The 20,979-nt window shown below is 36.3% G+C and overlaps 1 protein-coding gene across 1 annotated transcript; it reads left to right on the forward strand.

Annotated features, from left to right (window-relative positions):
• The first annotated feature begins 2,824 nt into the window (after positions 1 to 2,824).
• On the forward strand, positions 2,825 to 14,096 carry LIPF (lipase F, gastric type). Its single transcript, XM_045361175.2, has 9 exons — positions 2,825 to 2,937; positions 3,103 to 3,220; positions 4,090 to 4,288; positions 5,370 to 5,479; positions 7,343 to 7,479; positions 9,061 to 9,207; positions 11,053 to 11,124; positions 11,509 to 11,580; positions 13,739 to 14,096. Exons 1-9 carry the CDS (start codon positions 2,833 to 2,835, stop codon positions 13,973 to 13,975), a joined length of 1,197 nt encoding a protein of 398 aa, XP_045217110.1. The 5' UTR covers positions 2,825 to 2,832; the 3' UTR covers positions 13,976 to 14,096.
• The last annotated feature ends 6,883 nt before the right edge of the window (positions 14,097 to 20,979 follow it).

Here is a 20,979-nt window from a genome sequence, read left to right on the forward strand (position 1 = left end):
GCCAGAGAAACAGAATCCTAACTATTTCTGAGGAAACTGTAAGTAGAACTTCTGCTGAACAAAATTGTTATTTGAATTATTAGATTTTTTCTTTATCCCAAGTGATGCATTCTTTAAAGGCTTAGATACTTGTTGCAGATTCACCTGTATAAATGTGTCTGTTTAAATTATGGCTTATCCCTCTAGGATTTGATTTTTTTTTTTTTGTATGGACATGAGATTCTTAATTATGGAAAGACAAATTTGTTTATTATTGCAATTAGTGCCAAATGTGAAAGTCTCATAATTTTTTAATTATTGAACTACAAATTTGTTTATTAAGTTCCTAATGTGAAAGTCTAGTCTCTATGATTCTTCTTTTTGAGAAGGAATAGATCAGTACTCTATTGTCACATAATTGACTGTATTAATATGCTATGTTGACTAATATCATCCAAATCAACTGCTGTTGAATTGAACATTATTAATACTATTGTGAAACTTTATAGGCTACTAAAACATTTATTTAAATTATAAACCTTTCAAAACAGAAGTCTAGACCAAATTATATAAATCTCCCTGGGGATGTCCCTATAAAAGCTGGCCCAGGGTCACACTGAAGAAGTATTACAGTGGGAAGAACATAGCCTTTGGAAATAGACTATCTAGTTTCAAATATGGGCTCCACTACTTTCTATATATTTGGTTGGGTGAGTCCTCTTTTAGCCTTACCTTGGTTATTTGTAAAATGAATAACATAACACTACCTACTTCATAGAGTTGCTATGAGAATTACATGAGATAATAGTAATAATAACTATATTTAATTAATGTTTATAAGATGCCCAGCATGTTAAGAACTTTACTTTTGTTATTATAATGAATTCCCCTAACATAGAGAAGTGTACTACTACAGGCCTTATTCTGTAGATGAGAAACTGTCTTAGCAAAGATAGTTTATTTCACATATACCATGTTGAACACACAGTACAGAACACAGTGAACCCTCTGTATGTGTTAATTACTGGTATTTTCCTAGGACTTGGCAACAAGCATTTTGAAAAATTTACTCTGCCCTTGAACATCTTTGAGCCCGTTGGGGTGTTCTCCAACGCAATCAGTAGGTTAAGTGTCCTAACTTTGCAATGGCAAATCACTTAATGGAGGCCATGTGGCTTCCTGAAATGTTTGATGAAAGTCTCTGGTTTGAATGTTCCAACACTACTGGTTAGTCTTTCTATATTAGTTTATCTCTGCCTAAAATATCATGGTAAAAACAAGGCTAAGTTAAAAACTGATTTTTTTTTTTTTTTTTTTTTTTTTTTTTTTTTTTTTGAGAGAGAGTCTTGCACTGTCTCCTGGGCTGGAGTGCAACGGCGTGATCCCCACTCACTGCAACCTCCATCTCCCGGGTTCAAGGACTCTTCCGCCTCAGCCTCCCAAGTAGCTGGGATTACAGGCGCGTGCCACCACACCCAGCTAATTTTTTTTGTATTTTTAGTAGAGACGGGGTTTCACCATGTTAGCCAGGATGGCCTCGATCTCCTGATCTCGTGATCCACCCGCCTCGGCCTCCCAAAGTGTTGGGTTTGCAGGCATGAGCTACCACGCCCGGCCGAAAACTGATTTTTAAGAGATATCCTTAAATCAAATCCTATACTAAACCAGTGGGCAAACTATTAGACCAGAGAGTCAGATTTAGGCCTTCAGAGTTCTGGTCTGGCTTTACTGTAAATCAGGAACTATGCTATATGCTCTGCATGAATTACTATAAATGGGTTTTACTGAAATACTATCAGGAACTGGGAAGTCACCACTTTTCAAAGAATTCCACTTGTATCCAAAGATCCAAATGTTACAAATTCCTCACTGTATTCAAGTCAAATATTTATACATGTGACCTCCAAATATTGCTCCTAACATACAGTTTCTCAATAAATATTTATTGAATAATTTGTTTCTGACACACTAAAAATGAAGTGATTTAAAACTGTCCTCTACATGGCTCACCTTCAAATATTTGAAGACAACATCACTTCTCTACTGAAGCTTTTTCACCAGCTTAATATCTGAGGATTCTCAAACTTACAATTGGTGACTACAACATAGAAGGAAGTTCAGGTGTTATGGGTCTAATATCAAATAAGTCTATGAGGCTAGGTGTGGTGGATCATGTCCATAATCCCAGTGCTTTGGGAAGCCCAGGCGGGAAGATACCTTGAGGCCAGGAGTTCGAGACCAGCCTGAGTAATGTAGAAACACCCTATTTCTTTAAAAAAAAAAAAAAAAAAATTAGCCAGATGAACACCTGTAGTCCCAACTACCCTGGAAGCAGAGGTGAGAAAATCACATAATAACCTCAAATCAATAAATGTTTGTGGAATAACTATTATAAACAGCATTTAAAATCATCATGATGACTTTGAACACACATTATGTAGAGATTGGATATAGAGAAGTCAAAGGCCCACACATCCCCACCCAAAACTGGGCTCTCAAAATAAGCAGGCAAAAGTCTTAAACACAAAGCATAATAAGGACACATTGTTATGCCAATTAGAGGCTTTTATTTTCTTTTTTTGCCAATTAAGATTAATTCAGTATGGCTTGAAATCAAGTGGGAAATGTTCTTAAACAAAAGGAATCAAACAGTGAAAACATGTTAAGCATTAAAAGCATTAAGTTACCTGTGCTGACATCCACATGTCCCAGTTTATTGCCAAGAGAATATAATCAAACCCAAGCATTCCTCTGCTTGGCACAAAGGTAAAATTGGCATAAAATATAAGCATTATGAAAGTATAATGGGTTAACCATGGCATCGGTTATTCTTTTCTTTCAGGCAGGTCCAAAATGTGGCTGCTTTTAACAATGGCAAGTTTGATATCCGTACTGGGGACTACACAGGGTTTCTTTGGAAAATTAAATCCTGAAAGCCCTGAAGCGACTATGAACATTGTAAGTTACTCTGGGAAAAAACTCCATAAAACTAAAAGATGCTATTATTTAAAATCATAATGAGTTAAAGATTTTATATGACAATTAAAAATAAACAGTAATATTCATTTATTAGATATATCTAAAAATCAACTAAAATTTCACCTTTTGGGTTTTCTTCCTCAGAGTCAGATGATTACTTATTGGGGATACCCAAATGAAGAATACGAAGTTGTGACTGAAGATGGTTATATCCTTGAAGTCAACAGAATTCCTTACGGGAAGAAAAATTCAGGGAATACAGGTATATATGAGCTTCTTTTCTCCCTTCCTTTCTCTCTTTTTTGCTTTCCTTCTTTATTCTCCTTCCCTCTCTCCTTTCTTCCTCCATCTTTTCATTCTTTTGTTCTTCCCTTTTTCCTCCTTTTATTTCTTCCTAAAAATATAATGTCTTGCTGATTCTGGAAATGCAAAAATAAGCTATATTTTTGGTCTTCAAGGAGATCATCATCAAGCCAATGAAATAGGTAAGTAAATGAGTGATTATAATAATATGTGATAAGCTCAAGCTACAGCTGTGCATAGGATATTAAACTGAAAGTTTTAATAAAATCACCTACCCCAGCTAGGGGAGTCAAGGAAAGCTCACTCTCAGAAACAATAACTGGATGAAGATCTAGAGGACCAGGAAGAGTTAGCCAGGGTGCGTGTTGCAGAGGGGAAGATGGGGAGCCAATTCAAGGCTCATTTCCCAAACACATACAGGCCAATTTTCACTAGTATTATCAAAAATTTACCTTTTTCTCATTGTAGAACAGTTGTGAAGTACAAAAAGAAAAAAACATTACTCGTAATTTTACCACTCACATTTTACCAAATTTAACAGTGTTCTGAATTACCTGAGAATATAATTTTTTCAATAGTTTTATTGAGATGTAACTGGCATATAATAAGCTGCTCATATTTAAGGTGTGCAGTGTCATAAGTTTTGGCATCTGAGAAATCAACTCCTTGAGAAATCATCACCACAATTAAGATAAGATATTCAAAAATAATCAACTCAATCAGGCAAATGTATTTAGTGCTAGTCATATGGAAGACTGTTTCTAGCCTCACATTTATCCTAGAATAAGGAATGCATTTATAAAGTTTATAAACATTTTTCTTCCTTAGGCCAGAGACCTGTTGTGTTTTTGCAGCATGGTTTGCTTGCATCAGCCACAAACTGGATTTCCAACCTGCCGAACAACAGCCTTGCCTTCATTCTGGCAGACGCTGGTTATGATGTGTGGCTGGGCAATAGCAGAGGAAACACCTGGGCCAGGAGAAACTTGTACTATTCACCAGATTCAGTTGAATTCTGGGCTTTCAGGTAAACAAAAGGGACAATTAAAAATAAACACTGGGCTTTAAAAGCATAGGCATTTGCCCCTTCTAATCCAGTCCCATTTTAACAAATTACACTCCTAGTAGGAGGATAGATAAGTCATTTTCATTCTAAACCATTCTTGGAGTCTTCCATGTACCTCATTCCTAGGGTAGCTTTTCCTTCAAACTTCCTGCGATCTCAGGAGTCTCCATTAGGGAATCCCTGAGTGTGCTTTTCCAAATGGAATGAACAATATGGCTGAAGCAAGGAAATTCACTGCCCCTGCAAAATTCCAAAGGAATGTCCATATGGACTCAAGAGAGATGTGAAAACCCAGCTGGGGGTAGGAGAACAGCAATCTGAATCATCATCAATAGGAGGGGTAGGGAGACTGAAATTCAGATGTCATGGAGAGATTATCACAAGCTTCTCTCACTGGTCTTCTTGTGCCTTACTCCTGGAAATTACTGATGGAGGTAGAGAACAGAAGAAAACCTGGCTGCTGATGCTAAGGCATGAAAGTGTTCCAAGAGTTCTAGCAGCTGAAAGGAAACCTGTGTGTCCCAGGTGTAGCGGGGAAAGGGAAAATGACATGAGTGAAGACTGAGGTGCTGATGGGGCAGTAGTGGTGACAGTGAGAGCCTTGGGCCTCATTCTGAGTGCACAGAGAAGTTTTAACAGGGGAGTGGCATAATACAGTTTTCATTTTCAAAATATCATGTTGGATGATTTGTGAAAAATAAAACAGAGAAATATAGGATTTATATTAAATGACACTGGAACACAGCATACACATTATTATTAAATCTGACATTTCATTTCAGGGATGGAAATAATTCCCACTTACAGATACTATCTTGTTTGGATTCAATTGTGGCTGCAGTGCTGTGCTTCATAAATGATGTCAGTTGTTTATAAGAAGCCGCCCCAAAGGACACCTGACATTCACTGAGGGTCTATAAGCATCAATGTTTAGAGAATCCAGTTTTCTGTATCCCAAAGGGATCATTAGCTATAAATGCTTGAATTTTAGAAATAATAGCAAGGAAATGTATTCACTTTCATTTTGTCTTTTTCCTTTCAGCTTTGATGAAATGGCTAAATACGACCTTCCAGCCACAATCGACTTCATTGTAAACAAAACTGGACAGAAGCAGCTACACTATGTTGGCCATTCCCAGGGTACCACCATCGGTAAGTAATGGCAGTCAAGGCCAAGTGGTTTACTTCTCATAAACATTTTCCCAGTGGTTATGGTAGGCATGTTAGCAACCACATTAATTGCTTTCCATTCATGTAATGCCTCCAACAACACAATGACATATGGACAATTATAATTCCTATTATATGGGAAAACAAAACAAAGGGATGCAGTTCATGCAAGGTTACATGGATTATTACCAATAGGGTAGCTCAGGCAGTCTGATTCCCAAGCACATACTCTGAAGCATTATACCACACAGCCACTGAACTGAATTTATTCATTTGACTGTATTTATGGGGCATGCTCCTATGATGTATCCAAAGAATACAGAAATAAGTAAAATAGATGAAAACTTCTGCCTTTGTGCCACTTATACTCTAGAGATAGGAAGCAGAGAAAATAAAAAAGGTTACAAAGTAAAATATAATATATGTTAGATAATGGTAAAGCTATGGAGAGAAAATAACCCAGTGAATTACATTAGAGAGCACCAGAGGAGTTCACAGAAATTGTAGATAGGTAACACAAGCACTCTTTGGGTAAAGCCATGATGAAGGTCAGAGAGTGAGTCATGTGCCTACCTCATAGGCATCAGTTATTCCAGAAAGAAAGAATAGCAAGTGAGAAGAATCTGAAGCTGGAGCATACCTAGTTTGTTCAAGGAACAGCAGTGAGGCTATGCCTTGTGTGAATAAATCAAATTGAGAAAGAGACAAGACAGAGTGAGAGACGAGATCACAGAGGTTGGGGAGGAAAGACTGTTCAAGGCTCTTTGGCTGTTGTAGGGATTTTAACTTCCATTCTGAGAAAAAAAGAAAACTGCAGAATAACTTTGAATTGAAGAGTTACATGATTCATAACAGGATCCCTTTTGTTGCCAGGGGCAAAGGGGCAGGAGCAGAGAACCAATTAGAGGACACGTATAGTACCCATGTGGGAGATGGTGGTGACCTGGATGAAGGGTGTTCTTGGAAAAACCATTCTTCCACAAATAGAATCAGACTACATATTATATAGTTCTCTAGATGTGAAATGGTTTTTTTAGGCCATTCTTGAGTCTCATCAATGTGTCATTATTGACAGTGGGAGGGCCTTGCCTATGTAGCTATACTGCAGAGTTAAACTTGATAACTACTTGATCACATCCTCATCTGCTAGTATACTACTGCTTACAAAATTAATTACTGAATGTATTTAATATGTATAGATATTTGAATTCTCTTGGGTCCTCATTTATCAAGCATTTACTATGTGCCAAGAATCATGATAAATTATTTCTTTATATGATTTACTTCCTTTAGTTCCTAACAACCTAATGAAGCACTCACCACTATCCTTGTATTTCAGACAGGGAAACAGTGGTTCTTAGAGATCAGGTGGCTTGTCCAAGGTCACAAAACTAATAAACCACAGAGCCAGGATTCAAATCGAGTTTCGTCATATTTTAAAATTCTACTCTTAACCTTTCCACTTATATACTCTACTCATATTAAGTGTTAATTAATTATCTCATTGTGATGATATAAATTTAAATTCATAAAAAATATAGCACAAATAAACTATTTTTTGTAACCATGTGAGTATCCCAAATTTGGTCTATTTTCTAAGGTCAGATAAGGGTTTATGATAACTTTTAAAACGTTACAGCCTCATGTCCCCATAGAAAAATCTATGAAAATAAAACAAATATACCAAAATCTAATCACTCTGAGCCAGCAGAGATGCCAAGTTCTCAGGTTTTCTCAAACACCATCCTTAGTAAGTCCAAAATAATGTCACACTTGTACAAACAAACAAAACAACAACAACACACACACACACACCTTTTTCACCAGTTCCTTGTTCTTTTTCAGGTTTTATTGCCTTTTCCACCAATCCCAGCCTGGCAAAAAGAATCAAAACCTTCTATGCTCTAGCTCCTGTTGCCACTGTGAAGTATACAAAAAGCCTTATAAACAAACTTAGATTTGTTCCTGAATTCCTCTTTAAGGTATGCAATTCTCTTTAATTAAGTGAATCTAAGACACTCGATTGCCCATGGATTTTAAAGTTATAGAAAGAGAACAGAGTTATAAAAAGAGAATAATCATTTTTATATCCAAAAGTGGAACTGTATGCATCTGTATTATTTCTTTGATAGCACTGACCACGTTTGAATCTCCTCTAAAGCCTGCGAGATCCCCCTTTCTTTCTTTGTTCTTGATTAGCTTCATGTGGGTCAGCAATGCCTGGGAGTAGATTTGCTTTTTCACAGATGGTTTATCAAGCACTCTACACAGTTGTGTCAAGGCTGTGATTCCACTCCAGGAGGAGGGAAGAGGAAATAAAAACAAAACAAAATAGTCAAATAAGAAGACTCACCCACTCGGGACAGAGAGACTGGAAAGAGGAGGGAAAGGAAGGAAAGGGAAAAGGAGAAGAGGAGGAAATAAATCAATGATTGAGTGAGGCAAACACCTTGAGATCTCTCATGGCTTTCCCTTTTGGCTTTCTTAAGAGCTCCTTCATCTTTAAATGGGGATTTCATAAGTCAGTAGTGTGGATTTCAATACATTATAAATATTAAGTACCTTATGCAGTAGGCACACATGTTATCAATTAATCTTTTTGTTTGACAGTGCTTAATACCCTAATTCTCTCACTCAGTGAAACCAACACACACACACACACACACACACACACACACACACACACACACTCTTTCCTTTAGGAGAACGGTTTAGCCTCAGGCTATGAAATATGATTCCATTTCCTTCTATGGTTTTGTACTATTCATCTCTTTTCATTCTATATTAATATGTATGTCTAAAGCCTAAGAGAACTTACCTATAGGTAAACTACATTTGGAAAACTTTTATTAAAATCTAAAATTTATTGGCTACATTGATTGAGAACTTCTTTCCTACTTGTACTCAGATTTTCTGATAGGCAATGTAGACGTTGATTAAAATTTAGAAAAGTGCTAGACCTCAAGTTAGAGGCTTGGGTAAGGATTCTAGGTATAATCGAGATCTAATTAGCCCAAGACCCTGACTCATGTTAACCTCATGTTTCCTCATGTATAAAATAGAGATGACAAAATATCTGCCTTCCTCAAAGAGAGTTGGGGCAAACTCTTTCTATTCTTATACTGAGCCTCAATGCCTCTGTAAAAGCTTTGCTGAAAATATGGCCAAGTCACCATTTCTCCTCCCAAACTTTTCACAATTTATTGCTGAAATCTCACATCTTGGCACTTCATTATGACAGTCTGCCATGTATTTTTAAGATTTTATCCCACAACCCCTATCACCCCAACTAGATTGTAACTCTTTATGTCTTATACTTCCTCTCAGCAGCCAGTACTGTTCTGTGCCACAATAGATACCCAGTATTGATATCTGCGCTGCCCATTTCACAGCTTTCTTGAGGGAATTAACTAAATGAAAGTATTGGAAATTCCTAAAACAACATGTAAAAATAAGAATATATCATCATCCTAATCACTCATGTATAAGTAGATTAGATAAATTAGTGAGTCTTTTCTGCAGCTTGATTGCTACAACCCTCTAATAGTGCCTTTATTTTTCAGATTATATTTGGTAACAAAATGTTCTTCCCACACAACTTCTTTGATCAATTTCTTGCTACTGAAGTGTGCTCCCGCCAGACACTGAATCTCCTTTGCAGCAATGCCTTATTTATCATTTGTGGATTTGACAGTAAGAACTTTAACGCGGTTAGTACGCATTTCAATTTCTATATTTTGAGCGACATCTTTGATTACTTGTTTCATTGCCACTTAGAAATGGTACTTTATGAGAACTAGGAGTAGGTTCAGAACTGCGATATCCTGATAAACATGAGAGAAATCACAAATCATTGCTCCAATTTTGTCACTTCCGGCATCCTTCCATCACCCCAATTGCCCCTAAAACAAATAAACAACATGAAGAAAAAAAAAACAATTTACTACTCAGTTATGACCACCTAAATACTAGGTGTTACATTTAAATTCTGTAAGAGAAAGGACTGAACCATATATTTTAGTGGCTCCTTTGTGAGAAAAATGTCTTTATTGAATAAATGTTCTCAATAAATATTTCTAACGCTGACAGTAATTTCCATAAATCTTACAGACCATATTTCTGAGCAACTATTTATGTAAGACTTTGCCCATATTCTTTTTTTGAGATGGAGTCTCGCTCTGTCACCTAGGCTGGAGTGCAGTGGCGCAATCTCGGCTTACTGCAAGCTCCGCCTCCCAGGTTCACACCATTCTCCTGCCTCAGCCTCCCGAGTAGCTGGAACTACAGGGGCCCGCCACCATGCCCGGCAATTTTTTTGTATTTGTAGTAGAGACGGGGTTTCATCGCATTAGCGAGGATGGTCTTGATCTCCTGACCTCATGATCCACACGCCTCGGCCTCCCAAAGTGCTGGGATTACAGGCGTGGGCCACCATGCCTGGCTGACTTTGCCCATATTCTTTATCTACCTTTTCATTCACTTTGTATTGAGTTCGAGTTTCAAAACATATGTGACAAAATACACTACCATAAAGTAGTTAAGAGTATGGATTTAGGTCAGTTTAAATTCAAACCCTACATTTGGAACTGAGTTAAACTCCTCTGTCTTGATTTCCTCATCCACAAAATGGGTTATTGTGAAGATCAAATGAGCTAGTATGTTTAAAGCATATAGAACATTGTACAAAGCATATAGCACATAGTAATAGCATATAAGGTTTTCTACTACTATTCATAGACAACTATCTCCACTCAAAATTGTCACTTTAGTTATATACCCTTGAACACCTAAGAAAATTACATCTATTGATAAGAAAGTATAATTCTATGAAGTGTTGTAGTTACTTGTCATTCCATATGTGGAGTTTAACAGAGAGTAGCCTATCATCACACTAAGAAAAGGCAGAACAAATTACTGCATTCCATTAGTGAGAGTTTTATAAGAAAAATAATAGTAAAATAAGACACAGAAAATTGGAGATGCCATCTTCTGCATAATAATTTGCAGAAGAGAATCTTCAGTCTCCAATGAAGGCGGCCAATTTGTTTCACTCTGGCCACAGTCCGCTGTATTAATGGCATTAAGAGTCACTATGAAGTGGCCCTCTGCAACTTGAGAAAGGAACTTCAGTTTGCTGCCTGGGGTTCTGCAAAGCAAGAGGCCTGTGGGTGAATATTTAACCTACAGCACTCTAGCACTGGGTAGAGAAGCATAAAAGCTGAGAATTTAGACTCAGAGACCCAAATTAAAGTATCTGGCTCCATTCTGTGTGGATCTTGGACATTTCTCTAAACTTCTTTGTGCCCCAATTTTCATTTTGATAAAATGGAACTAATAAGTTCTCCTCATTAGGCAGCAACAAATTAGATGGGTTAACACATGCAATTGCACCCTGCAAATTCTGAAGTGACATACAAATGTGTTATTCATATCCTTCCAGTAAATGCTACTTTTAAACACTTGACCTGAATCAGAAAACATAAATCTTTACTGTTTTTAAGAAACTGAGTATGTGTCTACATATGCATATAATATGTGTGTGTGTTGATTTCTAGAGTCGCTTGGATGTGTATGTATCACATAATCCAGCAGGAACTTCTGTTCAAAACATGTTGCATTGGAGCCAGGTATCGTTTTTCCAAATGCTGTTAAAACTTATTTTGTGGGTCTCAACCCTTTTCACTTTACCTAAACACATTTTTAAAATATCCTGCTGAGTACACCTAGAAGGTAATTTTTCTGGCACTGATAACCATACAAAAGTAACTATGAATTTATTTCAAAGAAGCAAATGCTTTTTATGACTTAGCATGCAAGAAAAATTATTTTGAGTGAAGCTGCATTTAAACTTACATAAATACCTTGTCTTAGATTATTAATCATCTTTTGGAATAAGAAAAGTGTATCTTAATAATTGTTTAAGTTGAAAATAAACTGCTTGGAAATGTTTGAATTTTATTTTTCACAATATAATAATTTTTATTTGTTTGTTTTAAATTTCTCTATGTTAGGCTGTTAAGTCTGGGAAATTCCAAGCTTATGACTGGGGAAGTCCAGTTCAGAATAGGATGCACTATAATCAGGTAAGCTTCTTAAAGTTGGAATTATTCACATTTTGAACAATACTATTTAAATATTAAAGAAGAAATTATGTTAACTGCGCATCTATTTTCCAAAGGAATGTTGATGTGCTGTCTCCCATTCTCCCACATGACTACGCATTCATTCTCTGGTGCCTAGGCTCATTTAAAGCTGCCCTCAAAGTACTACATCTCCATGTGTGAGAGACTTCCCAGGACTTAACCACTACCCATTGCCATTACACAGACCTGTCCCATATCCCAGATCCCCAGCAAACTGTCCTCTCCTTTCTGAAGTACAAATACCTGATATAATAAGCTAATAATTCTAACGGTTCATGAGATAGAGTTGGAATTTCCAGTCTTCTTAAACATTATCCTTCCCCTTGTTGACAGCCAGAGGAGTGATTTCACTGGAATATATTCCCAAACAGAAGAAAAAGATGCTGTGCTTGCCGGTCAAGGCTGGAAATATTTTACAATAGGCAGAGGCCTTTGGCATAGGCAGACATATTAAGCAGTCCTCGCACTTGTTGTACTAAGAATCCAGACTTAGGAGTTTATCTTATCTTCAGTCAATATGAGTTTAGGCAATCATTTCTTCATCTCTTCACCTAGGCTCAGGAAGTTGTTGACAGGATTTAGTGCTACAATATCTATAAGCTCTTAGCTCAGTGTAAGCTCTCAGGTTATCATTGACTATTTTTGAACAAGGGAAGTACCCTACAGTATTTTGTAACCTTCTCTTCTTCCTTTTCACCACATCCAATTTTTCCATCCAAGTAGTAGCTGAACAACTCTACTAATTTTCATCTGTTTCCATGACTCAAAATTTAGAAGGGATTGATATGTTTTAACAACAATGTCCTATGTGTAGAGAAGGTGTCCCCCAACCTTGATTTTGCGTTTTTGATGTCTTTAAAATTTTCAGAATAGCATGAGATAAAACTTCTGTTGAAAACATTTTTTCCCTCCACCATCACCTTCTCAAAATCTCTAAAACACAGGCTTGCTTTGAGTCTCTCTTTCTACTGGGCTCTAATACTCATAATCAGAGGACTACATCTTAGAGGAACAAGAAACCCAGTCCCCAAGTCCACCCTTCTTCCAACCAAACCAATAATATACCAGGTTGGTCTTTAACTAACTGAAGCAGTGACACTAATTTAAGAGCCAGGGCCAGCATCTGGAAAACTCTTTGAATAATAGGATATAAGTAAAACAAACTGGGTTTATAATTATGAATATTCTCCATACTACTCCCTTTTCTCTAATATTTAGGAAATGTAATAGAAATCATGAAAATATTAGGGAAAATTACATATCATAAAATATTTTGCTATGGCAAATTGGCTATTACACAAAAGGGGAGAATACATAAACTTTGAGTATATTGGATTACTATTCTTGAAACTATGATCTAAAAAAATTCTAACAAAATTCTCTCTGGGCAGCAAGAAAATTCAAGATAATTCTCTTATTCCCTTTTCTGCTTTGTAAACCTCTTTAAAATATATGTGTGAATTGTGATTTTCGAGAAATAGGACATGGGGATGATAATACCCTTTCTCAGAATTTGAGGCAACATTTTGTAAATACTCAGGTAAGTATTCGACAATTACAGTTCCATAGCTGAAACAACTGACCTATCCCCTGACCATACTGGGAAGTCAATACAGAGCCAAAATAAATGACTCGGGACATTTTAAGATCATATTTTAGAGTGTTTGGGTAGAAACAACCTATTAACAATTAGAATCTAATCAAATCCATTTCCTTTCACTTGAGTTGCAATCTATGTTCTTAATTTGTAAGACTTACTGTCTGAAGCCTTGCTATTCAGAGCAGGGTTTGGAGCCAATGGCATCAGAATCACCTATGAATGCAGAATCTCAGGCTCTTCCCCAGATCTACTGAATCAGAATCTTTACTTCAACAAGATCCTCAGGTGATTCACAGGCCCATTAGAATTTGAGAAGCACTGATCTAAAACATATTGCATTCACTTTGCTCTGTGGATAAAGGTGGTTTTCTCTGTGCAATCATTGCTAGAATTCACTTATAAAACTGTCAGTTAGTGTTATACACTCTACTTGAAGAGTAAGTACTGGGTTTAAAGTGTGTTTACCTAAACTCTGGTTCTTTCTCTTGTCTTTTCTAGTCCCAACCTCCCTACTACAATGTGACAGCCATGACTGTACCAATTGCAGTGTGGAGCGGTGGCGAGGACCTATTGGCTGACCCCCAAGACGTTGGCCTTTTGCTTCCAAAACTCTCCAATCTTATTTACCACAAGGAGATTACTTTTTATAATCACTTGGATTTTATCTGGGCAATGGACGCCCCTCAAGAAGTTTACAATGAAATTGTTTCTATGATATCCGAAGATGAAAAGTAGTTCTGGATTTAAAGAATTATCCATTTGTTTTTCCAAAATACTCTATTGTCTCAAACATAGTATTTTCCTAATGTTTGACATGCAATGCTTGTTTCTGTAATTCTGACTTTAGAAATATATTGGCATCAACAAACTTCCATTTGTCATTTTGAATTTTTTTAATTTAAAGAAATTTGATTTTCACCTGGAAATTTATGTAGAAACACTTGAGAGAACATATTTCTGGGGAGGTGAAACTTCTCTTCTCATTTTCCCATTCAGTTTCTCTTCTGAACTCACTTATATATGAGCTGTGAGCCATAAGTGTTACCAAAGGACAGTGTTGGCTTCATATTCACTCTGCTTATGTACGCTTGATGCTGAGTATATGGCTTTCTCTTGTTGATGAAGCCGAGTCTTTCCATCTGTGTAGTGGGGCCTATCACTTGCTATTTTGCAAATTTAATCCCATGGAAAGGCCAATTGGGATGTAAACTGGATCAACTCACTTTCACTTCCCAGGGAGTGGAGAGTAAGGGTAGTTTGGGAAGCAACAGATGACATCAACCCTGATTCAGGAATTTGAGATGAAAAGGGTACGCTCTATTATTATTATTATTGTTCTGCCCTCATGTTTTTGGGTCTTAACCACCAAATAGGCACCAACTAACCAAATTATTTTTGAAATCTCTGCCACAGTGCTGGAAACCACAGGATCCAGAAACATCCCCGTTGATATATAAGTTAGGATGTACAACTGCCATCAGTACAAAAAAAAAAAGGCTCACCCAAACTTTTGAAATTCGAAAAACACACACACACAGCCTTACCTTGGAAATTTTATTAACCCCACAAATTTCTGACCTCATTTTATGGAATTAAGTTATTCAGAGCACACCTATTATGCTATGTTAGGGTTCGATGTATAAAATATAAATGAGATAAGGAATATCTTGTACCCAGCATAGTGTATAGAACATAGTGAGTACTCACAAAAACCTGTTAACGATGTTTATTATATTGTCACATCCCTCAACCTTTGTTAGGAAGCCCCAAACTTATTTGTTTTAAGCAAGAAATTGCTAAAAGAAGATAACTTGGGAGGCTTTATTCAATATTTCAGTAACTTTGTTGGCAGACTTTACTAAGCTGACATGAACATGTCGGTGACTAGTTACAAATGTTCATGGTGGTGGAAACAGTTAAGGACTCAGATGTTTTATCAACTCTACTTCCTCGAGAAAAGAAAAATCATTAGATTCTTGCAGTCTCCTGTGCTTTTCAGCTAACTGCCTTTCTTTTAGTCGGTACTCAGCATCTACATGCAGTTTTGGTTTGGATTTTGAACACAATTAAATACTGTCTTATTGCTCCCACAGCAGCTTTGCTATTTCTCATTTGTTAATTTGAACTGTCAATATATCAGCTAATTTTTAAGAGTTTATTTCTATCTGCCTGCTGTAACCACTCCTTGGGCAACCTCCTGCCATGTCAAACTCAATCATTTCAAACTCAAATTCATCATCCCCACGTCTCTGAGCCAAATAAGTGTCAAGTTAATGAAGTTCTCCAAGTAACCAGGGAGTGAGACTCTGGAATCAACTTCGATTACTGCCTCTCCTCTAGTTACCCTTTCCCTTTGTAAAATAGAAACTGTTTAATAATCCCCTTTGTATCCATTACTCAGTTTCAACTATTATCAATACATAGCCTTATTTCATAATCTGGTTTTATCTGTATCTCTAGCCACTTCTGTCCTCTCATCTTAATTTGAAGCAAATCTCAAGCATCACATATTTCATCCATGAGGATTTCAGGATGAACTGCTAAAAGATAGTCTCTTTTTTAACATAATACTGTTATTACATCTAAAATTTTAAAAATAGCCAGTGCTCAAATTTCTAATTATCTCATAAATGTCAAAATGTTTTATAGTTTGTTTAAATTGAAATTCAAGTAAGGCCTTTATCTTTTATTACTTGATGTTTTCTCATGTTTCTTTACATATATAGGTCCCTTTGCCCTTGCCCTTTTTATTTTATTTTATTTTATTTTTATTTTTGTGATGGAGTCTTGCTCTATCACCCAGGTTGGAGTGCAGTGGCATGATCTCAGCTCACTGCAACCTCCGCCTCTTGGGTTCAAACGAATCTCCTGCCTCGGCCTCCCCAGTAGCTGGGATTACAGGTGCATAACACCACGTCCAGCTAATTTTGTATTTTTAGTAGAGATGTGGTTTCATCATGTTGGCCAGGCTGGTCTCGAAATCCTGACTTCGTGATCCACCCACCTCAGCCTCTCAAAGTGCTAGGATTACAGGCATGAGTTACTACACCTGGCCTTGTTGTTGTTTTTGTTGTTGAAGAAGCTGTAGTTTGTGTTGTAGTTTCATACCATTGGAATTTTGCTGATTATATTTCACGTTCCTCGCCCTTCATATTTCCCGTAACTCAAGCATTCTTAACCTCAACACTATTGATATTTTTGGTAAGGTCATTTTTTCCCTTATCGAATATCCTTTTTTATTATTTTTACAGATTCAGGGAGTACAAGTGCAGTTCTGTTACATGGATATATTACGTAACAGTGAAGTCTGAGCTTTTAGTGCACCCATCACCTAAATAGTGAACGTTGTACCCAATAGGTGATTTTTCAACCTTCAAGGTAATTTTTTTATTGTTGGAGTTGTCCTGAGTATTGGAGGATGTTTAGCAATATCTCTAGCTAGATCCTGATAGCACACACATCCCAAGTTGTGACAGTCAACTATGTCTCCCGACATGGCCAAATATCACCTTGGTGGCAAAATGCCCACCCTACTCAGTTAAGAACCAGTATTGTAAATTATAACCTTAATCAGATTAAGATGTTTTTAAAATTTTATTTTATAGACCGTATAGTGTTCTTCCATAACGAGGCTGATAATGCACAGCTGTTTCTCTTTTTCAGAATGTCAGTGACTACTGCTTTTCAATACACAAACCCAAGAGTTAATTAGGAAATTAAAAATGGTGGCATTCCAATTTGATCAGTTCTTCATTTATTAACTGAATACTTCCATAAAGAGGAATTGTTCTCACGCATCTTTTAGTTATCCAAAATGCACGATTCTCTCCCTTTACGAATTTCCAAAATTGATTTTTCTTTGTTTAGCATTTTAATAAATATATGGTTCTATGCATGTTTGATGTTTCAAATCAGTAAGGATAATAATCCTAATGGTATAATGAAAATTATACCCTCTGTTACTTGTGAGAGCTTCTATAAGTTGGCTCCAAAGTTCTTCTACCAAAGCTGTCATCCTGAATGTATGCTGCTTCTGCTCAATTATTTCCCTAAGAGGTCCCAATTCCTTTTTAATGTGGAATTTTACAAGATCATGTTCTATAAGTGAGGATGATCATTGTTATTAGGTCATTACTTGTAGGACTTTTCAATGCAGAGACCTATGAATTTCTTTTTGAGATAAGATTTATCAGTACTTCATATTTCTTTGTCAGATAAAAAATACGTCAGCTCTTCATCTCCTTCTCCATCATGACAGCTGTCAACACACAATGCTTGAACTGTTAAAGTAGCATTTTAAATGGTCTACCTTTCTCTTGTCTCTGCTTAACATTCCAAATTGATTCCTAAAATCCTCTTCATTGTTCCACCTAAGTTCAAATTGTTCAACCTGCCACATAAAATCCTCATAAAGCTGGTTACTTACATATACTATCTCTTTTCCAACTACCTTAACTAGTAGTCTCCCTTACAGTCAAGTTTTCTCTTTATTATGCCTCAAATGCACCTCTAAACTTGTGTCATCATATTGTTGTTCACATTTCCCTCCAAAATTCCGTGTAACTTGTCTTGGGGCTGCAGGTAGTTTTCTATGCTTTTGTGCATAACTCACATGAAAATCAATATATATGAACTGAGAACTGTGTTGCAATCTCAAACCCACTAGAAATAACTTGACTTATATTTTTAAAAATCATGGCATTTTAGAATTTGAAGAGATCTAAGCAATTATCTAGTCTAATCCTATTATTTTCCAAGTGAGGATATTAAAGTTAATAGAAGTTCAGCACCTTGATAAAGGTCATACAGCTGGCAGTGTTAGAGATGGAATCAATATCTCCTAATCCAAGTATTCTTCTCCTTTTGCTGCACAAGTCTGATATGAATGGCTTTGTTACAGTGTCAAATATTACTAGAGTTGTCTGAGGGAGAAAATGGAAGGGGGGTTGCTAAGGGTTTTAGCAAATATTATTCAGGGTAATACTGAGTATCTCAGCTTCTAGAGTGTACACAGAAATCTGGTAAAAGGAAAATGCCAGTTGAATGTCAGCTTTCTCTGAAAGTGTGAGAAAAAGTGAGAAGTAGCAGTTAGATATTAGAAGGAAAAAGGAGGAATGGAGGCAAAAAGGAAGTAAAGAAAGGAAGATATTAGAAGACACAGAAAGGAATTTGAGCTTCCAGGTGCAAACATTACCTGCATATCTCAGTTGACCATTATCCTAGCCCTACTGGAAAAATTCTAAACGCTATATATAATCTAAACCAAACCAGAAAAAGTATTTAAAGCATACAAGGAAGATGCCACTCTAGAATTTTCTTTTGAAAGTAACATTCTGAAGAACAAATATAAATACAGATGAGGCCAGGTGTGCTGGCTTACGCTTGTAATCCCAGAACTTTGGGAGGCTGAGGTAGGTGGACCACCTGAGATCAGGAGTTTGAGATCAGCCTGGTCAACATGGTGAAACCCTATCTCTACTGAAAATACAAAAATTAGTAGGGTGTGGTGGCACACGCCTGTAATCCCAGCTACTTAGGAGGCTGAGGCGTGAGAATCACTTGAACCCAGGAGGCAGAGGTTGCAGTGAGCCAAGATAGTGCCACAGCACTCCAGCCTGGGCAACAGAGACTCTGTCTCAAAATAAATAAATAAACAAACAAACAGATGAGATTAACTATTTGCTGAAATAACCCACCATACAAAGTAGTTTACAAGTGGGTTGCTGATGATAACTGTGAGTCCAAAATTTCCTCAAGGATTTTAAATTATCACTAAAATAAACCATTAAACAATGCAAAGCATCATAATGAGGTAATCTCATAATAAAATCTATAGTAGGTATGGATAAATGAAGCCTAAAACTGAGAGTATTCTAGCCAGTGTGAAGGTAGAGAAGAATACATACATTTTCAAGCAACCCATTTAACAAAATTGTTATGAACACAGAGAGTCAGAGTGACCTGGATTCGAGTTCCTGGCTGGCCATTTAATAAATGGAGAAAGTTATTAACTTCATGAGCTTTAATTTCCTTCAGTGAACAGTGAGCGTCTAACTCCCAGAGTTGTGAGGATTTTTGTGTTTATTTCTTGAACAAATATCTATTGAATGACTTCTTTATATTGAGCATTTTAATATAATTAGTGCATGCTCTGTGGTATTGCTTAATTAATATTACCCACCATTATTGGTTTTATAACTGCAAGGTATTAGTTATTAGGATTATTATTCCTTTGCTCTTACATATTAAACAATCTTCTTATAATAACTTACAGGCTATTATAAGTTACTATAACTTACAGTAGGTGAGTCAAGTTAGACTCATCTCCTAAGTGGGAAATTGTTAGAACAGCCTATGTAAGTATCTGATTACAGAACAATGGATAATTTCTCTGCTCACATAAAACATTGATACTCTGGCTTATCAGGTCTTCTTTGTGGTTTTGGTTCATATAAATCAGTTCCTAGAAGCCTGATTACCTTTCAGTAACCTAATAAAAGCATATTCATAAGTGTGCAAAGCCAAAGCTTACATACAATTATTGAACCAAGTAACTCCAAATCTGAGAAGCCAGCCAGCTTCCATTTAATAATTTTATTTTAATATTTACATTTTGGCACTTAGTATATTATATTTCTCTGAATTTTAACTTTCTTGTGTACTTATTTCAAGGTTTGTTGTCAAGACCGAGAGCATGTGAAAATTTTTGTATGCCTGTATTCATTTGGTTTCCCTGCTCATTCTGCCCAAGCTCTCTTCTCATCTGTTTATATCATCCAGTTAATATGTGTGAGTTAAATATTGAACTCACAGATATGGTTGATCTGGAGAGCCAGCTGGATGATATGAATTGCCATATCTGTGAGTTCAATATTTAAGAAAAACACCTATGCTTTTCTAAATTTCCTCAATTAAAAGTCTTCCTATAAGTGCTAAGAATCTGTTGTTCTTTATTGGAGTAAACCCAATTCATGTGTGCCGGTAGATTACCTGACTTACTATCTTACTGTTCAGTCAGTACCTACTAATTGGAAAGGTATGAACCAATAATATTTACTGGGAGTTGAGTGGCTCTGCTTTGTGAATCCTTATCTCAAATATTTTAGATAAAGTTATAAGACACTGAAGATAAAGAATGTATACTCGTATGTGAGTGTACATACGTGTGTGTGTATACACTATCTATTTGTAAATACACATTTACAAATAAATATACTTTTACTGAGAATGTGTTTATACAGATATGGGCACACAGTCAGAAAAAGAATTACATGTCTTTCAATAAATATTCTGGCAAATAATTTCAATCATCTAAGCTTTAATATTCCTTTTCTGAGAACTTCATAAATGTGCATTCTAGTGAATTTAGAATTCTGTGTTTCATGCGTTCATTTTGCAGCACCTCACAGCAAATACTTACTATTCTTTAGAATTCCAAAAGCTACTTGAATTCAAAACAGGTCATATCAGCAAAGGAGGTTAAAAGATTAGAAGATCTCCAAATGATTGGGCTCTAAAGCGAGTTCAAACCAAAAATCAGCCAAGAAGGCATTGGAAATTATATATCCTGGGGCTATTTAATATGCCTTCTGCCAGATGCATGTCAAGGCAATGATACAAAAATGTGACTGAACTTACTAACAAAATAGGCCAAAAATTGATCTGATTGAATTAAAAAAAATAAAAGCTTCTTAGCCTATTAAATCTGCACTGCTTGGAAAAGATACATTCATCTGATA

This window comes from Macaca fascicularis, chromosome 9, assembly GCF_037993035.2.
Source record: "Macaca fascicularis isolate 582-1 chromosome 9, T2T-MFA8v1.1".
In the NCBI taxonomy this organism is placed as follows: domain Eukaryota; kingdom Metazoa; phylum Chordata; class Mammalia; order Primates; family Cercopithecidae; genus Macaca; species Macaca fascicularis.